Source organism: Microtus pennsylvanicus, chromosome 22 (assembly GCF_037038515.1).
Source record: "Microtus pennsylvanicus isolate mMicPen1 chromosome 22, mMicPen1.hap1, whole genome shotgun sequence".
In the NCBI taxonomy this organism is placed as follows: Eukaryota; Metazoa; Chordata; class Mammalia; order Rodentia; family Cricetidae; genus Microtus; species Microtus pennsylvanicus.
In genome coordinates this window covers 12,898,068-12,921,812 of record NC_134600.1, presented here as the reverse complement: position 1 = coordinate 12,921,812, position 23,745 = coordinate 12,898,068, and the positions used below count along the sequence as shown (strand labels likewise).

The following is a 23,745-nucleotide window of genomic DNA, read 5'->3' as shown; positions in this document are numbered from 1 at the left end:
AACATCACAAATTTTTAGTTTATGGTCACAGTTTATCATTGTTGCAGGCATCTATGTTGTGCAGAGTTAGAAGCCCAGTGAGGAGACTGTGAGAGTTCATTGCATGGAGCTCTGAGGATTGAAGCCTGGCATTGTTGGTTGTTTCCTTTTACTTCTTTCTCTATTGAGAACCTGCTACCCATTTATCAAATAAATCTCACACATGGAGCCTTATGGTTTCTTTTTGTTTGTTTGTTTGTTTTTTATTTTTGGTTTTTCGAGACAAGGTTTCTCTGTGGTTTTGGAGCCTGTCCTGGAACTAGCTTTTGTAGACCAGGCTGGTCTTGAACTCACAGAGATCTGCCTGCCTCTGCCTCCTGAGTGCTGGGATTAAAGGCGTGCGCCACCACCTCCCGGCTGGCTTATGTTTTCTTATAAATGTCTGACCTTGCTTTGCTTTGGCTTCTTTCAAGGATGGTTATTTTTAACTTAATTTTTTCTTTCTATCTTTTCACTCGGGCCTTCATCTTTCTCTATTCTATATTCCCTTCTTTATTTCTGACTTCATGGTTTGCTCTGTAGGTAGGTGAATGTCTCCTGTTGTTCTCTCTTTTTCTTGCCTTGTCTTCCTTTTTTCCTTCCAGAGTTCTCCTTTCTTTTATTCTCTTTGGCTGGCAGCCCTCTCTATGCTTTCTTGTCATTCTCTTGGTCATTCTGTTCTTTTCCATATAAACCAGGTATTTTAGATAGGCAAAGTATCACAACTTCACAGAGCGAAACCTAATGCAGCATAAAAATGGCAGCACTTCTTTGCATCATTAAATCAAAAGTTCTACAGCATAAACAAGTACAACACAATTAGAAATGTTATTTCACAACACACTGGGTTGCATTTTGAGCCCAAAGACGTTAAGATACCTAAGTTATGACACAACTTCCATGGAGACCTAGCTGATCATAGTGAGTGGAAGTTACCAACGAGAGAAATGCATGAGAAGTCACAAGGATAGGGCCATTTAAGTCATTTGAAACTGAAGCCATACATCTGACAAGAGAGCTACAGGATTTGATGTTTATCTTGCTCTGCTTCAATCTTGCCATGGACCAATTGTCCCTCACTCTGTCTCCATTTTTCTCTTTTGGAATGTTAATGGTATTTTGTGCCATTCTATATTGGCAATATGTAACTAGTTTTCATATTTTACAAGATGTTGCTGTCAAGAGACAGAAGCTTCTCAGCTTCAGGATGTGCCATTTATTATCTGTGCTACTGTGGTTTTACTTAGGAAGTGGTCTACTGTGCCCATGTATTACAGGCTACTTCCCACTTTCTCTTCTATCAGGTTCAGTGTGTTCAGATTGATATTGAGATCTTTAATCCATTGGGACTTGAGTTTTGTTAATGGTGACAAACACGGATCTCTTTTTATTCTTCTACAGGTTGTCATCCAGTTATGCCAACACCATTTGTTAAAGGTGCTTTTTTCTTCCATTGTATAATTTTAGCTTCTTTGTCAAAAATCAGGTGTTCATAGGTTTGTGGGTTAATATCTGTGTCTTCAATTCAATTCCATTGGTCAACGTCTCTGTTTTTATGCCAATGCCAAGCTTATTTTGTTTTTGTTTTGTTTTTTCAAAACAGGGTTTCTCTGTAGCTTTGGGGCCTGTCCTGGAACTAACTCTTGTAGACTAGGCTCATCTTGAACTCACAGAGATCCCCCTGCCCTGCCTCCCAAGTGCTGGGATTAAAGGCATATGCTACCAGCACTCAGCCAATACCAAGCTTTTTTCATTGCTGTAGAGTTTGATGTTAGGAGGGTCATGCCTCTGGAAGTTCCTTTATTGTATAGGATTGTATTGGCTATCCTGGGTTTTTTGATTTTCCATATAATGTTGATTATTGTTCTATCAAGATCTGTGAAGAATTTTGTTGGAATTTTGATAGAGATTGCACTGAATCTATAGATTGCCTTTGGTAGAAATGCCATTTTACTATGTTCATCCTACCAATCCAAGAGCATGGGAGATCCTTCCATTTTCTGGTCTCCTCTTCAATTTCTTTTTTGGAAGACTTAAAGTTTTTGTCAAATAGATCTTTCACTTCCTTGGTTAGAGTTACCCCAAGATATTTTATGCTATTTGTGGCTATCGTTAAAGGTGATATTTCTCTGATTTCCCTCTCCACTTCTTTATCTTTGTGTATAGGAGGGCTACTGATTTTTTTAAGTTGATCTTGTATCCTGCCACATAACTTAACGTATTTATTAGCTGTAGACATTCTCTGGTAGAGTTTTGGGGGACATTAATGTACACTATTATATCATCTGCAAATAACGAAACTTTAACTTCTTCCTTTCCAATTTGAATCCCCTTGATCTCCTCATGTTGTCTTATTGTTATTGCTAGAACTTCAAGCACCACATTGAAGAGATATGGTGAGCGTGGACAGCCTTGTCTTGATCCTGATTTTAGTGGAATGGCTTTGAGTTTCTCTCCATTTAATTTGATGTTAGCTGTCAGCTTGCTGCATATTGCTTTTATTATATTATTATATATTATATACAAGATATGATCCTTGTATCCCTCTTCTCTCCAAGACCTTTATCCTCAGTATGGGAGCAGGGCCTCTTGCCTGGCTCCAAGGCCCTCACAGAGAAAAAGGCCATGCATCATTCTTTGTAGGAACTTCAGTAAACATCTCTGAATTCTTTGATTTGTTCTTTCATTGATTTTATTCAATGGATACAGTGTCTTAATATATACTTCCACCTGTCCTGGACATGATTCCATAGACTTGGCTGACATTCAAATCAGAGGAAAATATACCCACCTCTGCTTCTGAAATTCTGAGTTTAAAGGCCTGAGTCAATACACTCAGTTTGTCTACTGTATTTTTTTTGTGATTAGTATTTCTTCATACAATTTTCTCATGAGCACTATGTCCTATTGATCTATTTCCTTTGTCGTTCTATTAATAGTTCTTTTGTGAGGTGGTATCCCATTCAAAGGGTACAGAAATGACAGAGGTGACTCTCCTATTCAATTTCCTTCTAAAGTGATTGTCTGTGTCTTGGAATATTATCAGAATTTTATGACTATACAGTCAAAGAAGTATACATTTACAATGTTGTCACCATCATGCTTTCTATACATGTGACTGAAATATTTTAGAGGGCAGTGACCTATGATGATGTGCATATCAACTTCACTCGGGAAGAGTGGAATTTGCTGGATCCTTCCCAGAAGAATCTCTACAAAGATGTGATGCTGGAGACCTACAGGAACTTCACTACTATAGGTAAAAATGAATTTTATTCATGTTTCAAAATAAGGGGATAATTTTTTCTTGTTTAATGTTGTTCTTCTGTAATTTGATTTAGAAAGAATGAGTTGAATAAAGCAGTCATAAGTTCTAAGGGTCCCTTGAGATAACAGCTTAAATATTGCATAATTTTCATAACTTAACATATATTTTCTGGTATTATATTTTAGAATGCATTTGGGAAGACCATAATAGTGAAGAACATTGTCAATTTTCTAGAAGACATGAAAGGTAATTTTCATGTGCAAGCTGATAACAGATATTACTTTTTAAGGCATAGCACCATGAGAGCTTTGTTGTAGATCTGCAAATAAATTTCTTTTTGCTACTCATAATACAAAAGTATACACATTGAAGTGATGATAAGTATATCTGCAAAATTTTGTACTAAACCAATAGCCCATAGTAAATCTTGTATTCCTTGTACACTTCTTGTGACTGTGCTAAGTTTAGTGAGAGAAGCAGTTAGAGTTGAATCATTGGCAGTTGTTCCGCAGAAACCTTGATATCTATACCATAAGTCTGTGAGGAACAGCAAGTTCCCTTAGAACTCCACGTGAAAATCTTTTATTTGAAATTCTTCTTTACTATGTATACCATAGGTTCCTCTTGATACAAGAATATGAGCATAGGGATATAGAGAGATGTAGCATCACACACTCTAAGAATAATTAGATAACTGATAGTCCCCAGAGGGAGTATACTTGTGGAATTGGATTAAATTATACAATTAATTGCTTTTCCACCATCACTGCTAATATATGAACAAACTCTCACTGCAAGAAGCCCTATGAGTTCTAGAACTGTGCAAATACTGTTGGGTGTCCTAGTTCACATAGCATATGTAATATGATTCACAGTATAGGAGAATTCATGAATGTTAAAGCTCTGAGTTTATCCAGTTCTCTTCACCTTTGTGTAAAATATCATAGAGAAAAAAGTTTCTGTGACTATAAAAAGGTAAGCCAGAAAAGAAAGGCATTTGCCATTGGAGGTATCTTTCAAGTTGCAAAGCAGTGCCTAATCAAAGAGCAAAGCATGAGTTTAGACAGACTTATGAAAACATAGTATCTGATTCCTCCTTATAATTGGAACATATTATAAAATTCATAGAAATGTGTAGGCACAACAGTGTATTGAATGTGGTAAAGCTTTTACATGTGCCAATTATTCTTACAGGAGTGAGAGAATTCAAACTGGAGAGAAACCTTCAATAAATTTTCAACGTGGTAAATTCTTGACATATGACAAGCAACTTAAATGGAATGAAAGAACACATACTGGAGAGAAACCCTATGAATGTAATCAGTGTAGGAAGGCCTTTGCACAGCATAATGCTCTTCAATACCATGGAAGAACACATACTGGAGAAAAACCCTATGAATATAATGAGTGTGGTAAAGCCTTTGCAGCTCAAAGTACTCTTCAAAACCATAAAAGAACACATACTGGAGAGAAATCCTCTGAATGTAATGAGTGTGGTAAGGCCTTTGCAGCTCACGGCACTCTTCAAAACCATAAAACAACACATACAGGAGAGAAACTGTATGAATGTAATCAGTGTGGCAAGGCCTTTGCAGTTCACAGTAATCTTCAAAACCATAAAAGAACACATACTATAGAAAAACCCTATGAATGTAATGAGTGTGGTAAGGCCTTTGCACAACACAGTAATCTTCAAAACCATAAAAGAACACATAGTGGAGAGAAACCCTATAAATGTAATCAGTGTGGGAAGGCCTTTGCACAATGCAGTAATCTTCAAAAGCATAAAAGAACACATACTGGAGAGAAACCCTATGAATGTAATGAGTGTGGTAAGGCCTTTGCATTTCACAGTAATCTGAAAAGCCATAAAAGAACACATACTGGAGAGAAACCCTATGAATGTAATGAGTGTGGTAAGGCCTTTGCAGCTCACGGCACTCTTCAAAACCATAAAAGAACACATACAGGAGAGAAACTATATGAATGTAATCAGTGTGGCAATGCCTTTGCAGTTCACAGTAATCTTCAAAGCCATAAAAGAACACATACTGGAGAAAAACCCTATAAATGTAAAGAGTGTGGGAAGGCCTTTGCATCCCACAATAATCTTCAGAACCATAAAAGAACACATACTGGAGAGAAACCCTATGAATGTAATGAGTGTGGGAAGGCCTTTGCAGCTCATCATACTCTTCAAGTACATAAAAGAATACATACTGGAGAGAAACCCTATGAATGTAATGAATGTGGTAAGGCTTTTTCACAGTACATTATTCTTCAATGCCATAAAAGAACACACACTGGAGAAAAACCATATGTATGTAATCAGTGTGGCAAGGCCTTTGCATCTCACGGTAATCTTCAAAACCATAAAAGAACACATACTGGAGAGAAACCCTATGAATGTAATCAGTGTGGAAAGGCATTTGCAGCTCGCAGTACTCTTAAAAGGCATAAAATATCTCACTCTAGATAGAAACTCTTTGAACTTAATCAGTGTGGTAAGAGCATAGCACAGCACAGTCATTTTCAAAGGCATAAAAGAACAGACAAAAAAGAGAAACCTGATGGATGTATTTCATGTGGTAAAGCACAGTACTCTTCAAAGGCTTAAAAGAACAAGAAACAGGATGAAATCAGCATGATAAAGCCTTTTCATGTCTTACTCATCTTCAAATGCATATATGTACAACTTCAGGATAGAAACCGTAAATGGAATCTATGTGGTTAATCCTTTGTCACAATAATTTCCCAATACATTAAGCAATCCATCCTGGAAAGAAACTATGAATTTAATGAGTACACTCTTCAAAAAGATTTTTTAAAAATCATACTGCAGTGAAATTCTCTGAATATGTCCATTATGGCAATGTTTTGTACTTTATACAGGAGTAAACCTTTTTGTGTATACATCTGATAAAGCTTGTGCAAATTACAATATCCTTTGATTACCTAAAGAAGAACCTAAGGGCTTATTCTAAATTATGTTTTAAGATTCTTACAGTCAGCTAACTAACAACATTCATTCTGGAAAAAAAATTTAATAGTGTCAATGATCTGTTCAATATGATAGCTCTTTATTTTGTTTGCAACAGCAAACTAATGAACAAAAGCTAATTCTTGAATTTATGAAATCCGATGGGTAGGAGAAAAGGCTAGTCAAACACATCCTGATCCAGAAATGAGATCTAAAGTAAAACACTTTATCTCTGAATCTAGAACTGGTTATCAAAACAATATCACCCTGAAAACAGAACCAAAAAGATAAAAAGGGCCAGTGAAGAAAACACACTTTTGCTCTCAATCCAGAGCCAAAGAAACACACTCTTCCCTTGTTCAACTGAGCACCAAAGCAACGAATCTCTGAGCACAGAATTCTGCCCATGTCTCAGCTTGTTCAAACTCAGGGACTGAAATCTGACAAATTTCCACCTTCAAAATCTCCTTAGATCTGGTTTTAAGAAGCCCTGTATGATTCATATTGCTCATTCAGTTAGCAGCTGTTTCTTTCCACCCTGGCAGAGGTAGTCACTCTCTTCCCTCCCAAATAAATATCCTGACTGAGGTTTCTGTGAAGAACTTCTTTCACTGAAATGGATCAGAAACTCCCTAGTAGAGTTGAATTGAGACATAATTGATACTTCTACTTGAAAGTCATTTAGCCCAGAGGAGCACAGCAGCAATGGACACCTCTTTTGAGGCACTACGTTAGGGGAGTGGAGCAGATCAGTAACAGGCATTTCTGCTGGGAAACTCTCTTAGAAGAATGGAGCAGATCCCAGCTTTGATGGCTCTCTCTCAGAGAGGAACATCATTGCCTCATCTAGTGTGGTGCCCTTCTCTTCACAACTGTAGGTGTTTCCTGACTTCAGGGAGTAAGGGTACCTTTCCCTTCAGAACTGTAACTCTTGAGTTGTGAATTTGAATGATAATGTAACTTTTTAGATTTTATACTTCTTCAATTGCAAGACCTAAGTAATTAAGGTATAAGGATTTATGGATGGGTCCTTGGGTCTTTTGTTTTGTTTTTCAAGACAAAGTTTATTTGTAGCTTTGAGCCTGTCCTGGAACTAACTAGAGTTGTAAATGTTTTAAATTCTATTTAGCTCACTTTTTTTTTTTTTTGGTTTTTCGAGACAGGGTTTCTCTGTGGTTTTGGAGCCAGTCCTGGAACTAGCTCTTGTAGACCAGGCTGGTCTCGAACTCACAGAGATCCGCCTGCCTCTGCCTCCCGAGTGCTGGGATTAAAGGCGTGCGCCACCACCACCCGGCCTATTTAGCTCACTTTTAAGTCTGAGGTAGGAACAAACTTATAATGAAGAAGTTCATATTCATGAAAAAAAATGTTAATGGCTTTAAACAGATTTCTTTAGCTTCAAGAAAAATAATTTTTCATCATAGCCTTGCAAGAAGTAAATTACATACCATGTTCTTTCAAAACTGATAGAGGAGATAATTGCATTGTGGTTTCTATTTTTAAGCATTTGAGGTAGTCACTAGAGTGTGCTGTACGTGTGGCAAATCCATTTAGTAAAGTTTAATTTGTAGACTTTATATTCCTTCTATGACTTTTTTCATCTTCTGTTGTGCCTGTACCTTGTGATAGGTATTTCTGCTGTAATGTATGTAATGGAGCCCTTATCATATAATTTTTCTCAATGGTTATTGAAATATCAGGCCACATTAAGCATACTTTCACAAAACAGTGGTGACTTATCCTTCTGGTTTGACTTTTTTCTTTTCACAAGTATTTCATTGAAATTTTGTTGTTTGATATCCATCTTATCTTGGATATCAGTAATGATTCAGGGATACATTTGAACTCATGAGTACAAGTCCAAGGGTAGATGATGAACTACCAATGTGCTGTTTTTTCAAGAGAATTTAACAATGTTAATTTTAAAATGACTGATAAAAATTATAAGAAACATTAAATACCCAATGTGTGTATTCAAAGAAGTATTTTCATTTATCTGATATGGATGTAATAATTTATAAGAACCAGCAAACATCTGTGTATGTAATTCCATAGCTTGAGGTTCTATAGGAATTGAGGTAAGATTTCTAGTCTTGCTCCCAACAGTGCTTTCCCACTGAACCATTTCAGTGGTGCTCAAATCCCATTTGAATAAATATTACACTAGTAAAATATGTTCATTTTGAGGAGTAGACCTTTATTTATAAAACTTTTTCAGAACCAAAATTATACACCAGGAAATTGCCTCATTTAGTAAAGATCATTGCTGCTAAGTCTGATGACCTGGGATCTATCTCTGGGTTATGCACAATACCTTTACAAGTTTTCTCATATTTCTTTACTTTAGCAGTTACCCATAGACACTCCTCCAACAGCTCATTCATTCATGAATAATTTTTAAACCCAAAGAAGTGCCATTGAGGTCATTTGTAGGCAAATATCTCCATAGGTTTATTCACTAGAATTCACAAAGTGGAAGTAGATCATAGACCCCTGTTAGCTTTCCTGTCAGTGCTACATACACATCATGGCACAGGTGTATTCACACAAACACACTCCAAACAATTTTATTTTATTTATTTTTTTATTTTATTTTATGTTATTTTTTTTTTCGTTTTTTGAGACAGGGGTTCTCAGTGGTTTGGAGCCTGTCCCGAAACTAACTCTTATAGACCAGGCTGGTCTCGAACTCACAGAGATCTGCCTGCCTCTACCTCCTGAGTGCTGGGATTAAAGGCCTGCGCCACCAACGTCTGGCTCCAAACAATTTTAAACAGATAGAATTAACAATGCAAAGAAAGTAACAAATTACTGAGACCATATGAAATAATTTGGCCATTTAAATTATAGAACTGCAAGAAACATTGCTATTCATCAAAACAAAGATGCTCCATTTTATATCTTATTATTTCTTTCTCTGATTCAATTCAATTAAAATTTAAATTCAGTGCATTTAAAAAAAATTTCAACTGGACATAGAATTGTATGGCTATAATTACAACACACAGCAGTGTGGGCTGGGCTGATCTCAGTGAGGCCAGCATATTCCCCAAAATAAATTCTTGGCATCCATGGCTATGTGGAGGTAACCTGTCTTAGAAATAAAAAAAAAAACCCTTAAATTATGGATCTTATGTTCATAAAATATGAGTGGTCCTTGGTTGGCCAGGAAGTACAACCACCTTGTTTTCATTTTTTGGTGGCACCAACTATTGGTGACAGTAAAAATAAAATCACTTGTATGCTTGCACATAACAAATTTCTCTTATCCCGACTTTTGTTTATAGACCACAATTAACCATCATGCACTTAACTAATTCATCATTCTGAACTATCAATCAATCAGATACAATTAAAAACGGGAGATAGAGCATTCCACAGTAGAAGTCAGCAAACATATCTTTGGCTCCAGAACTTTGTGGTAAATTTTTATAGGGTCTAGTATGTGGTAATCAAGTAGATCAGTGGTACTGAATAAGAAAGGACATTTCTGGGAAGGAGTTGGAGGTAATTTCCAGTAATGCTGCCCAGAAATTATTCAAGATGCCGTCATGTTGAATAACAGACCAGACATGGGCTGGAGCCACAAACAAATGCATGACCTTGATACCTATGGGTGTCTGTCATAGAGAATTAAATCAGGGCTCCACACATTTTTTTGATTTACAGAAATACAGGGAAAGTGGCCAGCAGGTGTATGACCTGAGCCCTCAGGTCAGATAGAGAAAGAAGACACACAAATAGTAAACTTAGGGTCTCTTAAGAGAGCTGCTTGATTTGTTGCTAATGCTGAGTCATGAAGCCCTTGGTTGAAGGAGGCAAGCTTCTGGTCACTGCTAACAAGCATAGCCCACCAAAGAAAAGGCAGTTACAAAGACGTTGCATTTGACTATGTTTTTGGGTGTTCAGAATTTTTTCCATATTATTTCAGATTTTTTGTGAAAGTTTTGGCTACACATTGGAATGCCATTTGTGAACAGACTTTTTTTCCTAACTAGCAGCTCAAGATTACCAAACAGAGGCTTTTAAGATTTTAAGAATTGAAAATGTTTACCCAAAGATCATAGTTATTACTAGCCTGCTCTTACATTTTAAGTTAACCCATATTCCCCATTTAGTGTCTTCCACTGGTAGAACATTTATCAGCATGGCACATTCATGTCTTCCTCCCTCTGCCTCATGCCCAGCTTCTGGCCAGTCAGTGTTTTATTAAACCCATTTGAGTGACAAATCATTGGAGTACACAAGAGAATTATTCCAACATAGATGTTACTTAGAAATGGGATTTAGTTTACCAAAAACCTTGGTACTCATGGAACTGTGACTTCATTTTTATGTAAAACCAACTCAATGGCTGGGAAAGTTCATGTTACAAATATAAATAAGCATACACAAACATTTAGAAAGCTACGCAAAGTTAGTATTGATTTGTATGTATATTTGTAGGTGCAAGTGTATATCTGTGTGGAGATGTATGTATGTGTATGATTCTGTATGTGTGTATGATGAGGAAGCTCTATTAAACAATCATGCCTAGTTAAGACATGGCTACCTGGAATCCAGGGACTTACCAGGTGCTCACTCTCTGCATATTTCTCACCGACACAGAGGATGTTGGACTCCCCATTCTTGTGGTGTGGGTTTCCCATTGTAACCATTAAAAATATAATTGTTATCCTTAAGCTGGCCTGGTTATTTCTCATATCGAGCTAATTCACAACATGCATGTTTATATGTGTGGAATACAAGAGAAAATCTGGTGTTATTCCTCTGATTTTCCCAAACTTATTTGTTATTTCTTTTGAGATAGAGTCTCTGGTTACTCTGTGACTTTCCAAGTAGACTAGGCTAGCTGGCCAACAAGCCCTATGTAGCCAATATTCTCTGTGTCCCAGTACAGTATTAAAAGTCCTTGTGACCATACTTTTTTTTTCTTTTTCTCTTCAGCATGGATTCTGGGCCTCAAATTGATTTCCTTAAGCTTACAAGGCAGGCTCACCTGTCTTCTCATCCCCACACAACTTCAGGTTTTTTGTCCTCTCTCTTTGGTTTTGGTTTAGTTTTTTGAAACATTTTCATGTAGCCATGGCTAGGTGCCTTCAAACACACCTATAATACCAGTGTTTATGAGGCTGAGGCAAGATGTTGATAAACTTGATGAAAGCCTGTGCTACACTGTATGACCCAGTACCAAGTAAATAAATAGATACTACTCATTAGTATTGCCCTCTTCAGTGTCTCCTCAGTCCAGCATCAGGAGTGCCATTTTAGTTACCAATTAAGATTGCATCAATCTGCTGCCTGACATCCATAAATGGCTCCGCATTCCTCTCGAGATGATGAAGATGCTCATCAGCAGGGCCTCACTGCTGTCTGCCTGACTCCCTAGCTCCCAGTTTCTCCCCACTCTTTCATAGTCAATGCAATAAATAACCAAATGTGTCTTTCAACCTTACCGATACTCAGGATGTGACATATCAAACCATGAGCCTCATGGTAAAATATAAAATAATGGAAATGGGTTCATTTAAGATGCAAGTACTAGGTTGGAATAAACCTGAGCTGTTGGCAAAATAGTGTTGTAATTAACAATGTTTTGTGTGATTATTCAGGTTTGGGTGGTCAGGAAACACAAGTGCACTCTCCGTTTACACATCATCCACACCATAGTGAGCTAGGCCTGAGCTCTAACAGTGGTCTGCTGTTGTGGAATATTATTTTCACTGTGTAAAGGTGTGCTAGATTTTTCTACTACTTTGTAAAATGATGCAAACATGATACAGGTTTTGATTAAAGGGGATTAACCTGGGGTCAAGGGGCTTTACAGCAATCAATGCACAAGACGTTGTAGGGAGAAGCTAAGAGTAGTAAGTGATCTTAAGCGGGGCTGAGTAGAAGGACAGCACATTTTGGAAGGAGCATGCAATGAGAACATATTAGGTTGCTATTCAATGTCTTTGAATACTTCACCTCAACTTTTAAGTCCTGTGTTCTATAGAAGGATAGAGACTTAGATATGTAGTTCCTTACTCGCTTTCATAGCATCCCCTATCTCATGTCTCTATGAGTGTGAGGCTGGAGACCAAGGGCCGAACTGCTGCTGGTAAATGTGGAGTTGCAATCATGGGTTGAGACAGCAGTTGCTTGAGGTACAGTCACTGGATTAAATGCAAAACATCAGTCTGGGGAACTGGAGAGATGGTTCAGAGGTTAAGAGCACTGACTGCTCTTCCGGAAGTCCTGAGTTCAATTCCCAGCGGAGACATGGTGGCTCACAACTATCTGTAATAAGACTGGTGCCCTCATATGGCTAGCAAGGAGACAGACAGAACACTGCATACACAATAAATAAATAAATAAATCTTAAAAACAGAAAACAAAAATCAATTAAAAATTGCAAACTTGATGCTCAAGTAGAACAGAAATTTTTAAATAAATTTCTGTGGAGTACAATGTTGAAATGCAACAGATAGAAAACATTTTTAAAGAAATATTGGATTCTTGGAAATTATCATGATGTAATCAATGGGAGGGGAAATATGCAGACCATAAAACATTGTATTAACTTCGGTCCTAATCTTATTTTTTTAATTATTATCCTATGGATATATGTTAAGTCTAGAAAATTCTGGAAAATTGTGCTGAGATACTAATAGTTGCTTCCTTTCTGGGCAATGTGGTTACAGATAACTACTCTTCTTTTCACCCTTTTAGTAATGTTAGATATTTCTAAATAAATATGACCTTGGACCAGAGAAATGATGATATTCTTTTTAAGAAGGCAGGGGACACCTTGTTCCAAACAGATGGGCTCCATGAGTAAGTGATGGAGATGGTGATGCAAGCACAGCCATGTGGAAATATAGACAGAGAGGGTCAAAAATAAATCATGAATATTGACAGGGATGAATAAAATAGTTGGGAGAAGGACATATGTGGGATAGAATATGGGATTTACCTATACTATTCGCCATCCTAGAAAAGGGTGAGGAAGAAGGAAGACTGTGGGCTTCAGGAGATTTCTTGGATGGGTAGAGATGCTACTGCCATCTACTGTGGTGCAAAAAATATGTGCAACACAGGTAGCCTGTGCTGGGGAACTCCTGCAGTCAATAGCCTTTAAGATACCTGCCCACCTTGGGCATCATCTCATGTACGATAAATACAGACAAAGCCTCTTGGCTGTTGGATTTGGTTCCCATTCCCATTGCTCACAGAAGGCTCTGGACTAGTATTCTTTCCATTAGTTTATTTCCAGATAAGTAAACCTTTGTTATCTCTATTCTGGACTATTTAGGAACTCTTTGTACAACAACAAATTGGTGACCATATGGCCGGAATCCTCACTATTGCTGGGTCTCTCCTGCAGCCTTCCCCCACCACACACAGCTGAACTACCTCTCTGCAACTTAACCACCTCCCCTCTGGCACACAGCTGCACACCATTGTGTTGGCCTCCTAGAAGACAACTTCACAATTTCCTTCCTCCTATTCCCAAGTGGCTTAGTCCTTCCTACTAAGTGGCTGACTTACTGCTGCTTGTGGCTTTTGGCTGAAACTCCTCTGCAGCTTCCAGCTTCTCTGGCTTCTGCCAACCCTACTCTGATTAGGCTGAGCTCTGACTCTGGGAGGAGGGGCTTCTCCAGCTTGCATTTTAGATCAGCAAATGCCTGACACAAGCTTTGTTCTGTAACCTCATGGCTCACTGCTGTCTGCAAGCTCTATGTTCCTTGATAGTCTGCCCAAAACAAACCTGTATGGGGATGTGCTGTTCTTAAGTAACTAACTAAATTTTGTTGTGTTTTTTTTTTAAAGATTGATAGAGCATTGTATTTTTTATTTTTTTTAAATTTATTGATTGATTGATTTAAATTTTCTACCTCCTCCCATCCTCCCATTTCCCTCCCACTCCCTTTCCCCCTCTCTCTCCAGTCCTAAGAGAAGTCAGGAAGCCCTTTCTTGTGGGAAGACCAAGGCCCCCCTCTCCATTCTAGGAAGGTGTGCATCAAAACAGACTAGGCTCCCAAAAAGCCAGTACATGCAGTAGAATCAAAATCCAGTGTCATCATTGGCTTCTCAGTCCACCCTCATTGTCAGCCACATCCAGAGAGTCTGGTTTGATAACATGCTTGTCCAGACCCAGTCCAGCTGGCCTTGGTGAGCTCCCACTCGATCGGTTCCAGAGTCTCCGTGGGTGGACGCACCCCTCATGGTCCTGCCTTCCTTTCTTATATTCTCCCTCCTTCTGCTCTTCATCTGTGCTTTGGCGGCTCAGTCCAGTGCTCCAATGTGGGTCTCTGTCTCTATCTCCATCCATCACCCGATGAAGGTTCTATGATGATATTCAAGATATTCATCAGTGTGGCTTAGGACAAGGCCAGTTCAGGCACCCTTTCCTCTACTGATCAAGGATGTAGCTACGGACATTCCCTTGGACACCTGGGAAGCCCTCTAGAGCCAAGTCTCTTGCCAACCCTAAAATGGCTCCCTTAATTAAGATATCTTCTTCCCTGCTCCCATATCCACCCTTCCTCCATCTAAACCCTCCCAGTCCTCCAAAATCTCTCCATACTCCCCTTCTCCCTTCTTTCTTCCCCTCTCCCCTTCCCTCAACTCCAACCCCTTCCCCATGCTCCCAACTTTTGCCTCGTGATCTTGTCTGCTTCCAATTATTAGGAAAATCTATATGTTTTTCTTTGGGTTCACCGTGTTATTTAGCTTCTCTAGGATCATGAACTATAGGCTCAATGACTTTTGTTCATGACTAGAATCCACTAATGAGGTAGTACATACCATATTCATCTTTTTGGGTCCTCTCACCACATAATAATCAAAACACTAAACATACAGAGTAAAGAAAGAATATTTAGAGCTGTAAAGGATGGGGTGGAGAGATGGCTCAGTGGTTAAGAGCATTGCCTGCTCTTCCAAAGGTCCTGAGTTCAATTCCTAGCAAATACATGGTGGTTCACAACCATCTGTAAAGAGGTCTGGCACCCTCTTCTGGCCTTCAGGCATACAGGCAGAATATTGTATACATAATAAATAAATAAATAGTTTTTTTTTAAAAAAAAAAGAGCTGTAAAGGAAAAAGGCCAAGTACCACTTAAGGCAGACCTATCAGAATTACACCTGACTTCTCATTGAAAACAATAAAAGCCAGAAGGTCACTGTCAAGATTTATGCAGACATTAAGAGACCACAGATGCCAGCCCAGACTACTATACCCAGTAAAACTTTCAATCACCATAGAAGGACAAAACAAGATATTCCAGGACAAAACTAGATTTAACCAGTACCTAGCCACAAACTCAGCCATACACAAAATACTAAAAGGAAAACTGAAGAAAGTTAGGTTAACCAACAAAAGCACAGAAAATTGATGGTCTCATAGCAGTAAATCCAAAAGAAGGGAAAAAGGCACGAATTAACATCACCAACAATGAATACTAAATTAATAGGAGATAGCAATCACTGGTCATTAATAACTCTTAATATAAATGGAATCAACACACCTATATAAAGACACAGGCAAACACATTGGATACAAATTCAGAATCCATTCTCCTCCTGCATAAAAGAAACACATCTCAACCTCAAAGACAGACATTGTCTCAGAGTAAAGGATTGGAAAAAGTATTCAATCAAATTGACCTAAGAAACAAGTGGCTGTAGATATCCTAATATATAACAAGATAAACTTCAAGCTAAAATTGATCAGAAGAGACAAGAAGGTCATTTCATATTAGTCATAAGAAAAATCTATCAAGAGAAATCTCATTACTGAACATCAATGTCCCAAATATAAGGCCACGCTCATATGTAAAAGAAACACTTCTAAAGCTTAAAACATACATAAAACCCCACATACTAATAGTGGAAACTTCAATGTTCCCCTCTCACCACTGGATAGGTCATTCAGACAAAAAAGTAACAGAGAAATAAGGTATCTAACATATGTTATGACTCAAATGTACTTAACAGACTTTTATAGAATATTCCTTTTAAACAGAAAAGAATATATTTTCTTCTCCATACCTGCTGGAACTTACTCAAAAATCAACCACATACTCATTAACAAAACAAACCTCATCAAATACAAAAAAAAATCAGAATACCCCTATGTACTTTATCAGATCATCATGGTTAAAAACTAGAAGTCAACAGCAATACTAATTTCATCAAATTCACAAACATGGAAATTAAACAATGATAACCAGAATCATCAATGGGTCAAGGAAGAAAAAAAAGAAGAAATAAAAGAATTTCTAAAATTCAATGAAAATGACCACACAACATATCCAAATTTATGGGACACAATGAAAGTAGTGTTAAGAGAAAAGTTCATAGCACTAAATGCCTACATATAGAGGACAGAAAAATCCCACATTAGTGAATTAACAAAACCTTTGAAAACTTTTGAACAAAAAGTAGTAAACTCACCTAATAAATTAAGACAGCAGGAAAAATCAAATTAAGAGCTGAAATAAACAAAATAGAAACAGAAAAAACAATACAAAGAATCACTGAAACAAAGAGTAGGTTCTTATAGAAAATCAGCAAAATAGACAAAACTTTATCCAAATTAACCAAAAGGCAGAGAGAAAATATGCAAATGAACAAAATCAGAAATGAAAAGGGGATCATAACAATAGATATGGAGGAAATACAGAGAATCATCAGGTCATATTTTGAAAACTCCACAAAATTGGAAAACTTAAATGAATGGACAATTTTCTGGATAAATATCACTTACCAAAATTAAATCAAGACCAGATAAACAAATTAAACACTCCTATAACTGCTGAATAATTAGAAACAGCCATCAAAAGACTCCCAACCAAAAAAAGCCCAGGACCAGATGGTTTCAGCTCAGAATTCTACAAGACTTTCACAGAAGAACTAATACAAATACTCCTTGAGTTATTTCACATAATAGAAACAGAAGGAACAATGCCAAACCCCTTTTTTGAGGCTACAATTACCCTGACACTCAAACCACAGAAAGACATTATAAAAAAATTACAGACCAATCTCACTCGTGAACATTGGTCCAAAAATACAAATAAAAAAAAAAAAACAAAAAACTGGCAAATCAAGTCCAAGAACACATCAGATCATTCATCCACCGTGATCAAGTTGGCTACATGCAAGAGATGCAAGAATGGTTCAACATACAAAAATCTGTCAGCATAATCCACCATATAAACTAACTGAAAAATAAAAACCACATGATCATCTCATTAGATAACGAAAAAGCATTAGATAAAATACAACACCCCTTCATGATAAAAGGAATATACCTAAACATAATAAATGCAATACTCAGCAAGCCAACAGCCAACATCAAACTAAATGTAGAGAAACACCCAGCAATTCCACTGAAATCAAGAACAAGACAAGATTGTCCACTCTCTTCATATATATTCAATATAGTTCTTGAGGTTTAAGGTAGGGCAATAAGACACCATAAGGAGATCAAGGGACTACAAATCAGAAAAGAAAAAGCCAAGTGCTCACTGTTTGTTGATGGCATGATAGTTTACAAAAGCGATCCCAAAATTCTACCAAGGAACTTCTACAACTCATAAACATTTTCAGTAATGTAGCATGATCCCGGATCAGAAAAAAAAAAACAATATCCCTCCTATACAAAGATGATAAAAGGGCTGGAAAAGAAATCAGAGAAACAACACCCTCACAATAACCAAGAGTAGAATAAAATATTTCGAAGTAACTCTAACCAAACAAGTGGAAGACTTGTATAACAAGAACTTTGAATCTTTGAAGAAAGAAATTAAGAAGAAAACAGAAAGTGGAAAGATCTCCCATACTTTTTGCTAGGCAAAATAAACATAGTAAAAATGGCAATCTTACTACAAAAGCACTCTACAGATTCAATGCACTGCCCATCAAAATCCCAGAAAAATTCTTCACAGACCTCGAAAGAACGGTACTCAACTTCACATGGAAAAGAAAATATCCCAGGATAGCCAAAACAATCCTGTACAATAAAAGAACATCTGGAGGCATGACAATTCCTGACTTCAAACTTTACTACAGAGCTACAATACTGAAAACAGCCTGATATTGGCAAAAGAACAGACAGAAGATGAATGAACCAAATCAAAGAACCAGATATTAATCCATACACCTTTGAACACCTGATTTCTGACAAAGCAAAACATATCAAATGAAAAAAAACATATTTAACAAATGACGCTGGAATGACTGGATATCAACATGTAGAAGAATAAAAATAGACCCATATCTATCACCATGCACAAAACTCAACTCCAAATGGATCAAAGACCTCAACATGGAGCCAGCCTCATTGAAATTTATAGAAGAGAAAGTGGGAAGTACACATGAACACAAGGGCACAGGAGACCACTTCCTAAATATAACACCAGCATCACAGACACTGAAAGAAACAATTAATAAATTAGACCTCCTGAAACTGAAAATCTTCTGTAAAGCAAAGGAGATGGTCAACAGGACAAAACAACAGCCTACAGAATCGGAAAAGATCATCACTAACCCCACATCAGAGGTCTGATCTCCAAAGTAGACAAAGAATTCAAGAAATGGGTCATCAAAAGAACAAATAATCTAATTTGAAAAAATGGAGCACATACCTAAACAGAGAACTCGCAACAGAGGAATCTAAAAGGGCTGAAAGACACTTAAGGAAATGGTCAACATCTTTAGTCATCAGAGAATTGCAAAACAACTCTGAGATTCTGTCTTACACCTGTAAGAATGGCCAAGATCAGAAACACTGATCACAACTTATGCTGGAGAGATTGTGGGGAAAAGGAACACTTCTGCATTGCTGGTGTGAATTCAAGGGGTACAACCTCTTTGGATATCAGTGTTGCGATTTCACAGAAAAGTAGGAAACAACTTTCCTCAAGACCCAATAATACCACTTTTGGGTATATAACCAAAGGATGCTCAAAAATGCACAAGGACATGTGCTCAAATATGTTCATAGCAGCTTTGTTTGTCATAGCCAGAACCTGGAAACAACCTAAATGTTCTTTGACCAAAGAATGGATAAGGAAAATGTGGTATATTTACACAATGGAGTATTACACAGCAAAAAAAAAATAATGACAGCTTGAATATTGCAGGAAAATGGATATAGCTAGAAAACATTATTTTGAGTGAGGTTATCAAGACACAGAAAGAAAACTGACACATATACTCACTTATAGGTGGTTTTTAAAAATAAAGCAAAGAAAACTAGCCTACAAAACACAATCCCAGAGAACTTAGACAACAATGAGGACATTAGGAGGGACTTACATAGATATAATGTACATGGGAAATAGAGAAAGACAGGTTCTCCTAATTAAATTGGCAGCATCGGGACAATGGGGGAGTGTTAAAGGGGGTAGGAAAAAGACAGAAAGGAGAGTAAAGAGCAATGTAGAACTCAAAAAATTCAATAAAAAAATACATTCCTAAAAATGTCATTTGGTCATAAAAATATTAGAAAACCCATTAGCACAGACAATGAGAGCAACAATGAATAAATGGGACCTCCAGAAACTGAGAAGCTTCTGTAAAGCAGATGATACTATCATTAAGACAAAAAGGCATCCTACTGAATGGGAGAAGATTTCACCAACCCCATATTAGACAAAGGACTGATCTCCAAAATTTATAATGAACACAAGAAACTAGACACTAGCCGGGCGATGGTGGCCTATGCCTTTAATCCCAGCACATGGGAGGCAGAGGCAGCCGGATCTCTGTGAGTTCAAGACCAGCCTGGTCTACAGAGCTAGTTCCAGGACAGGCTCCAAAGCCACAGAGAAATCCTGTCTCGAAAAACAAAAAAAAAAGTAGACACTAAAATTCTAATTAACCCAATTTAAAAATGGGGAGCTGAATTGAACAGAGAATTCTCAACAGAAGAAGTTCAAATGGCCAAAAGACACTTAAGGTCATGTTCAACTTCCTTAGTGATCACGGAAATGCAAATCAAAAAACTTTGAGATACTATCTTACACCTGTCAGAATGGCTAAAATGAAAAACACCAATGATAGCCTTTGCTTGAAAGGATGTGGAGTAAGGGGAACGCTCACTCATCCACTGCTGGTGGGAATGCAAACTTGTGCAACCATTTTGGAAATCAGTGTGGTGGTTTCTCAGGAAATTCAGAATCAACCTACCTCAGGATCCAGCAATACCACTCTTGGGAATATATCCAAGAGATGCCCAATCATGCTACAAAAGCATTTGTTCTACTATGTTTATAGCAGCACTGTTTGTAATAACTAGGACCTGGAAATAACCTAGATGCCCCTCAATGGAAGAATGGATAAAATGTGATACATATATATATATGTATATATGTATATATATATATATATATATATATATATATATATATATATATATATATATATATATATATGAGTACTACTTAGTCGTAAAAAAAATGACATCTTGAATTTTGCATGCAAATGGATGGAAATAGAAAACACTATCTTGGGTGAGATAACCCAGACCCAAAAAAATGAATTTGGTACGTACTCACTCATTTGTGGACTCTAGCCATAAACAAAGGATATTAAGCCTATAGTTCACAAGCCTAGAGAAGCCAAATAACAAGGTGAACCCAAAGAAAACCATATATAAGTCCTCCTGGAAATTGGAAGCAAAAAAGATTTCCAGGCAATAGTTGTGAGCATGTGGCTGGGGGTAGGGGTGGGGGTGAAGTTGGGGGAAGGGGAAAGGGGAAGAGAGAAGAGAGAAGGGAATGACTGGCAAGAGCTTGGGGGAGGGGGAGGGTGGAGATGGAGGAAGGGCTGATATAGGAGCAGGGAAGAAGATAACTACATTAAGGAATGCATTTTAGGGTTGGCAAGAGACTTGCCTCTAGAGGAGATCCCAGGTGTTCATGGGGATGTCCCCAGCTAGGTCCTTGGACAGCAGAGGCAAAGGTGCCTGAACTGTCCTTGCCCCACTATCACACTGATGTGAGATCAGACTATCATACTGATCTCGAATATCACCATAGAATCTTCCTTCGGCCACGATGGATGGAGATAGAGACAGAGACCCTCATCAGAACAACGGACTGAGCTCCCAAGATCCAGTTGAAGGGCAGAAGGAGGGAGAACATGAGCAAAGAAGTCAGGACCTCGAGGGTTTGGTCCACCCACTGAGACAGTGTGCCTGTTCTAATGGGAGCTCACCAAATCCAGGTGGACCGGGTATGAATGAGCACGTGATCAAACCGGACTCTCTGAATGTGGCTGACAATGGGGGCTGACAGAGAAGCCATTGTTAAAGGCACTGGGACTTGTTTTATGGCATATTCTGGCTTTTTGGGACCCTAGTCTATTTGGATGCACAGCTCCCTAGGCCTGGATGTCGGGGGGGGGGGAGGGGGGGAGAGGGCCTTGGACTTCCCACACGACAGGGTTCCCTGCCCTATCTCAAGCAGGGAGAGGGAGGGAGGAGGTAGATTGGGAGGTGGGAATGGATTGGGAAAAGGGAGGATGTGTAAATATTTGAATGGAAAAATAAAAAAAGAAGGAAATAAAGAAGGAATGAGCAAAACAAAATATTAGAAACCAAGGACACAGGAGGGAGATAATGAGAGGAGAAAATGGCTTTGAGCCTAAAGGAAAAGAGGGTTCAACTGCTCTTGAATGAGTGCTGAAAATAACTGCCTCACAAGAAGAACACAAGTGTTTGTGAGGTAGAGAGTTTAAGGAAGATCGAAACACACATTTGTCAATTGTGTGTGACTGTGAAAGTGTAGGAGAAATCTGGGATCTAGGCAGGCATGCAGGCAGCTGTGAGGTCCTGCTGATGAGCATCTTTTTCATCTTGAAAGCAGTGAGGAGCCATTTGTGACTGTCAGCCAGGAAATGATGCACTCTTAAATAGTACTTAAAATGGTATTCCCAGCGCCCCACTGAGGAAACATTAAGAAGGGCAATACTAAAGTCTAGTATCTATTTATTTTCTTGGTACTGGTCATACTATGTAGCCCAAGATGACATTAATTTAACCATCAATCTGCCTTAACTTCACAAATGCTGGTATTATAGCTGTGAATGAATGAACCTAACCAAGAGTGAAGTCTTTTTCTTTTCTTCGAGACAGGGTTTCTCTGTAGCTTTGGTGCCTGTCCCGGAACTAGCTCAGTTACTGGGTGCGCGGCAATTGGAGGTCTTCCACCGAGATTTCATCAATTGGAGGTCCTAGGCAAGATATCGGGAACTAGGGAACGCTGAGAGGTCACCCTCAGAAGGTGAGGGTGGATTGGGGTATATGGGTTAATCTTGACATCCTTCACTCATTTTGGCAGCAAGTGGAACCAACCAAGAAAGAGAGGTAAGCAAACAGGGTTTTCCCCAGCCAGAGGGTATGTATGTATTGGGAATAGATAATGTATATAGCTTAAAAAGATAAATGTGTACAGATGTATGATATGTTGATTGTGTTGTCTTTTGTGTTCTGGACTGGAGAAAGACATTTGATTCTAGGAACTGCTAAGAAAAGTATCTTGACTTTAAAATATGGGCTTAAGAATTTGATGTTTTGGAAAAGAGGTTCTGTTTTTGTCTCCACAGACAAAAAGAGCCTAAGGATTTATTCGATATTCATATGGTTTGAATCCCTGAGACCTTCTGAAATGTTGCAGTGGACTGTGAGCTGCGGCAGCTCCAAGCAGCGGCCGCTGAGGGGCTGCAACACATGCAAACCCCGGGACCAGTCTCGAGGACCGATGAGGCAAGAACACTAGGCCCACTTCCAGCGTGGGCCTCAGGGCACAGAAGCTCAGCACAAATGCCACAAGGCCTGTTGGCCTGGACCTCTGTCCCAGCCCGGGGCAATCGGCCTGGATGGAATCTACGCCATCCCGTCGGGTTCAGAGCCAACTTCTCCGCCCCACGGCGCCTCCACATTCCAGCTCTGTGAGACCTCAGATCCTAAATTTCTTGTAATCCCCTGATCTGAGTGCCTACAGCTGCTCCGAGCATGAGACCTTCAGGAGTTCCTGATGGCAGGAGAGTGGTTTTTGGTGGGTTTGGCTGGGGCGTGGCTCTCTCCATATAATCTGCCCCTGAACACAATAAAGGGGGCATTCTTGGGGAATTCAAGGATGACCTGTGTCACTGTCTCTCTGTCTGGTGTGTCTGTGTATTTTAACCTCCAGTCCCCTTGCCCGAAGCTCACGAACTGGGTGCCAGCGCACAGAGCGCAGACACAGGGGCACGGCGCGCGGCATTTGGAGGTCTCCACCTAGATATTGGCACTACATAACACAGTGTTATGCCTGGATACACAGTAGAGTGGAAAGGACAGAGGATGCAGGGTATTGAGAACAGAAAAATTGTTAAGGTCTTTTCCAACATGGATACAGGTTCTGTGACTTTGGGACAGTCTTCTAATTTTCTGTAGGTTACATCGCATCCATGTGAATAGTGAGGATAATATCCCTAAGAG

The 23,745-nt window shown here is 38.6% G+C and overlaps 1 protein-coding gene across 1 annotated transcript; it reads left to right on the top strand.

The window, feature by feature from the left end:
* Window positions 1–3,585: 3,585 nt before the first annotated feature.
* LOC142840065 (uncharacterized) lies at window positions 3,586–5,903 on the top strand. Its single transcript, XM_075956544.1, is given in 2 exon segments — window positions 3,586–3,599; window positions 4,481–5,903. Coding segments are annotated over 2 exon segments (1,437 nt in total).
* Window positions 5,904–23,745: the final 17,842 nt, after the last annotated feature.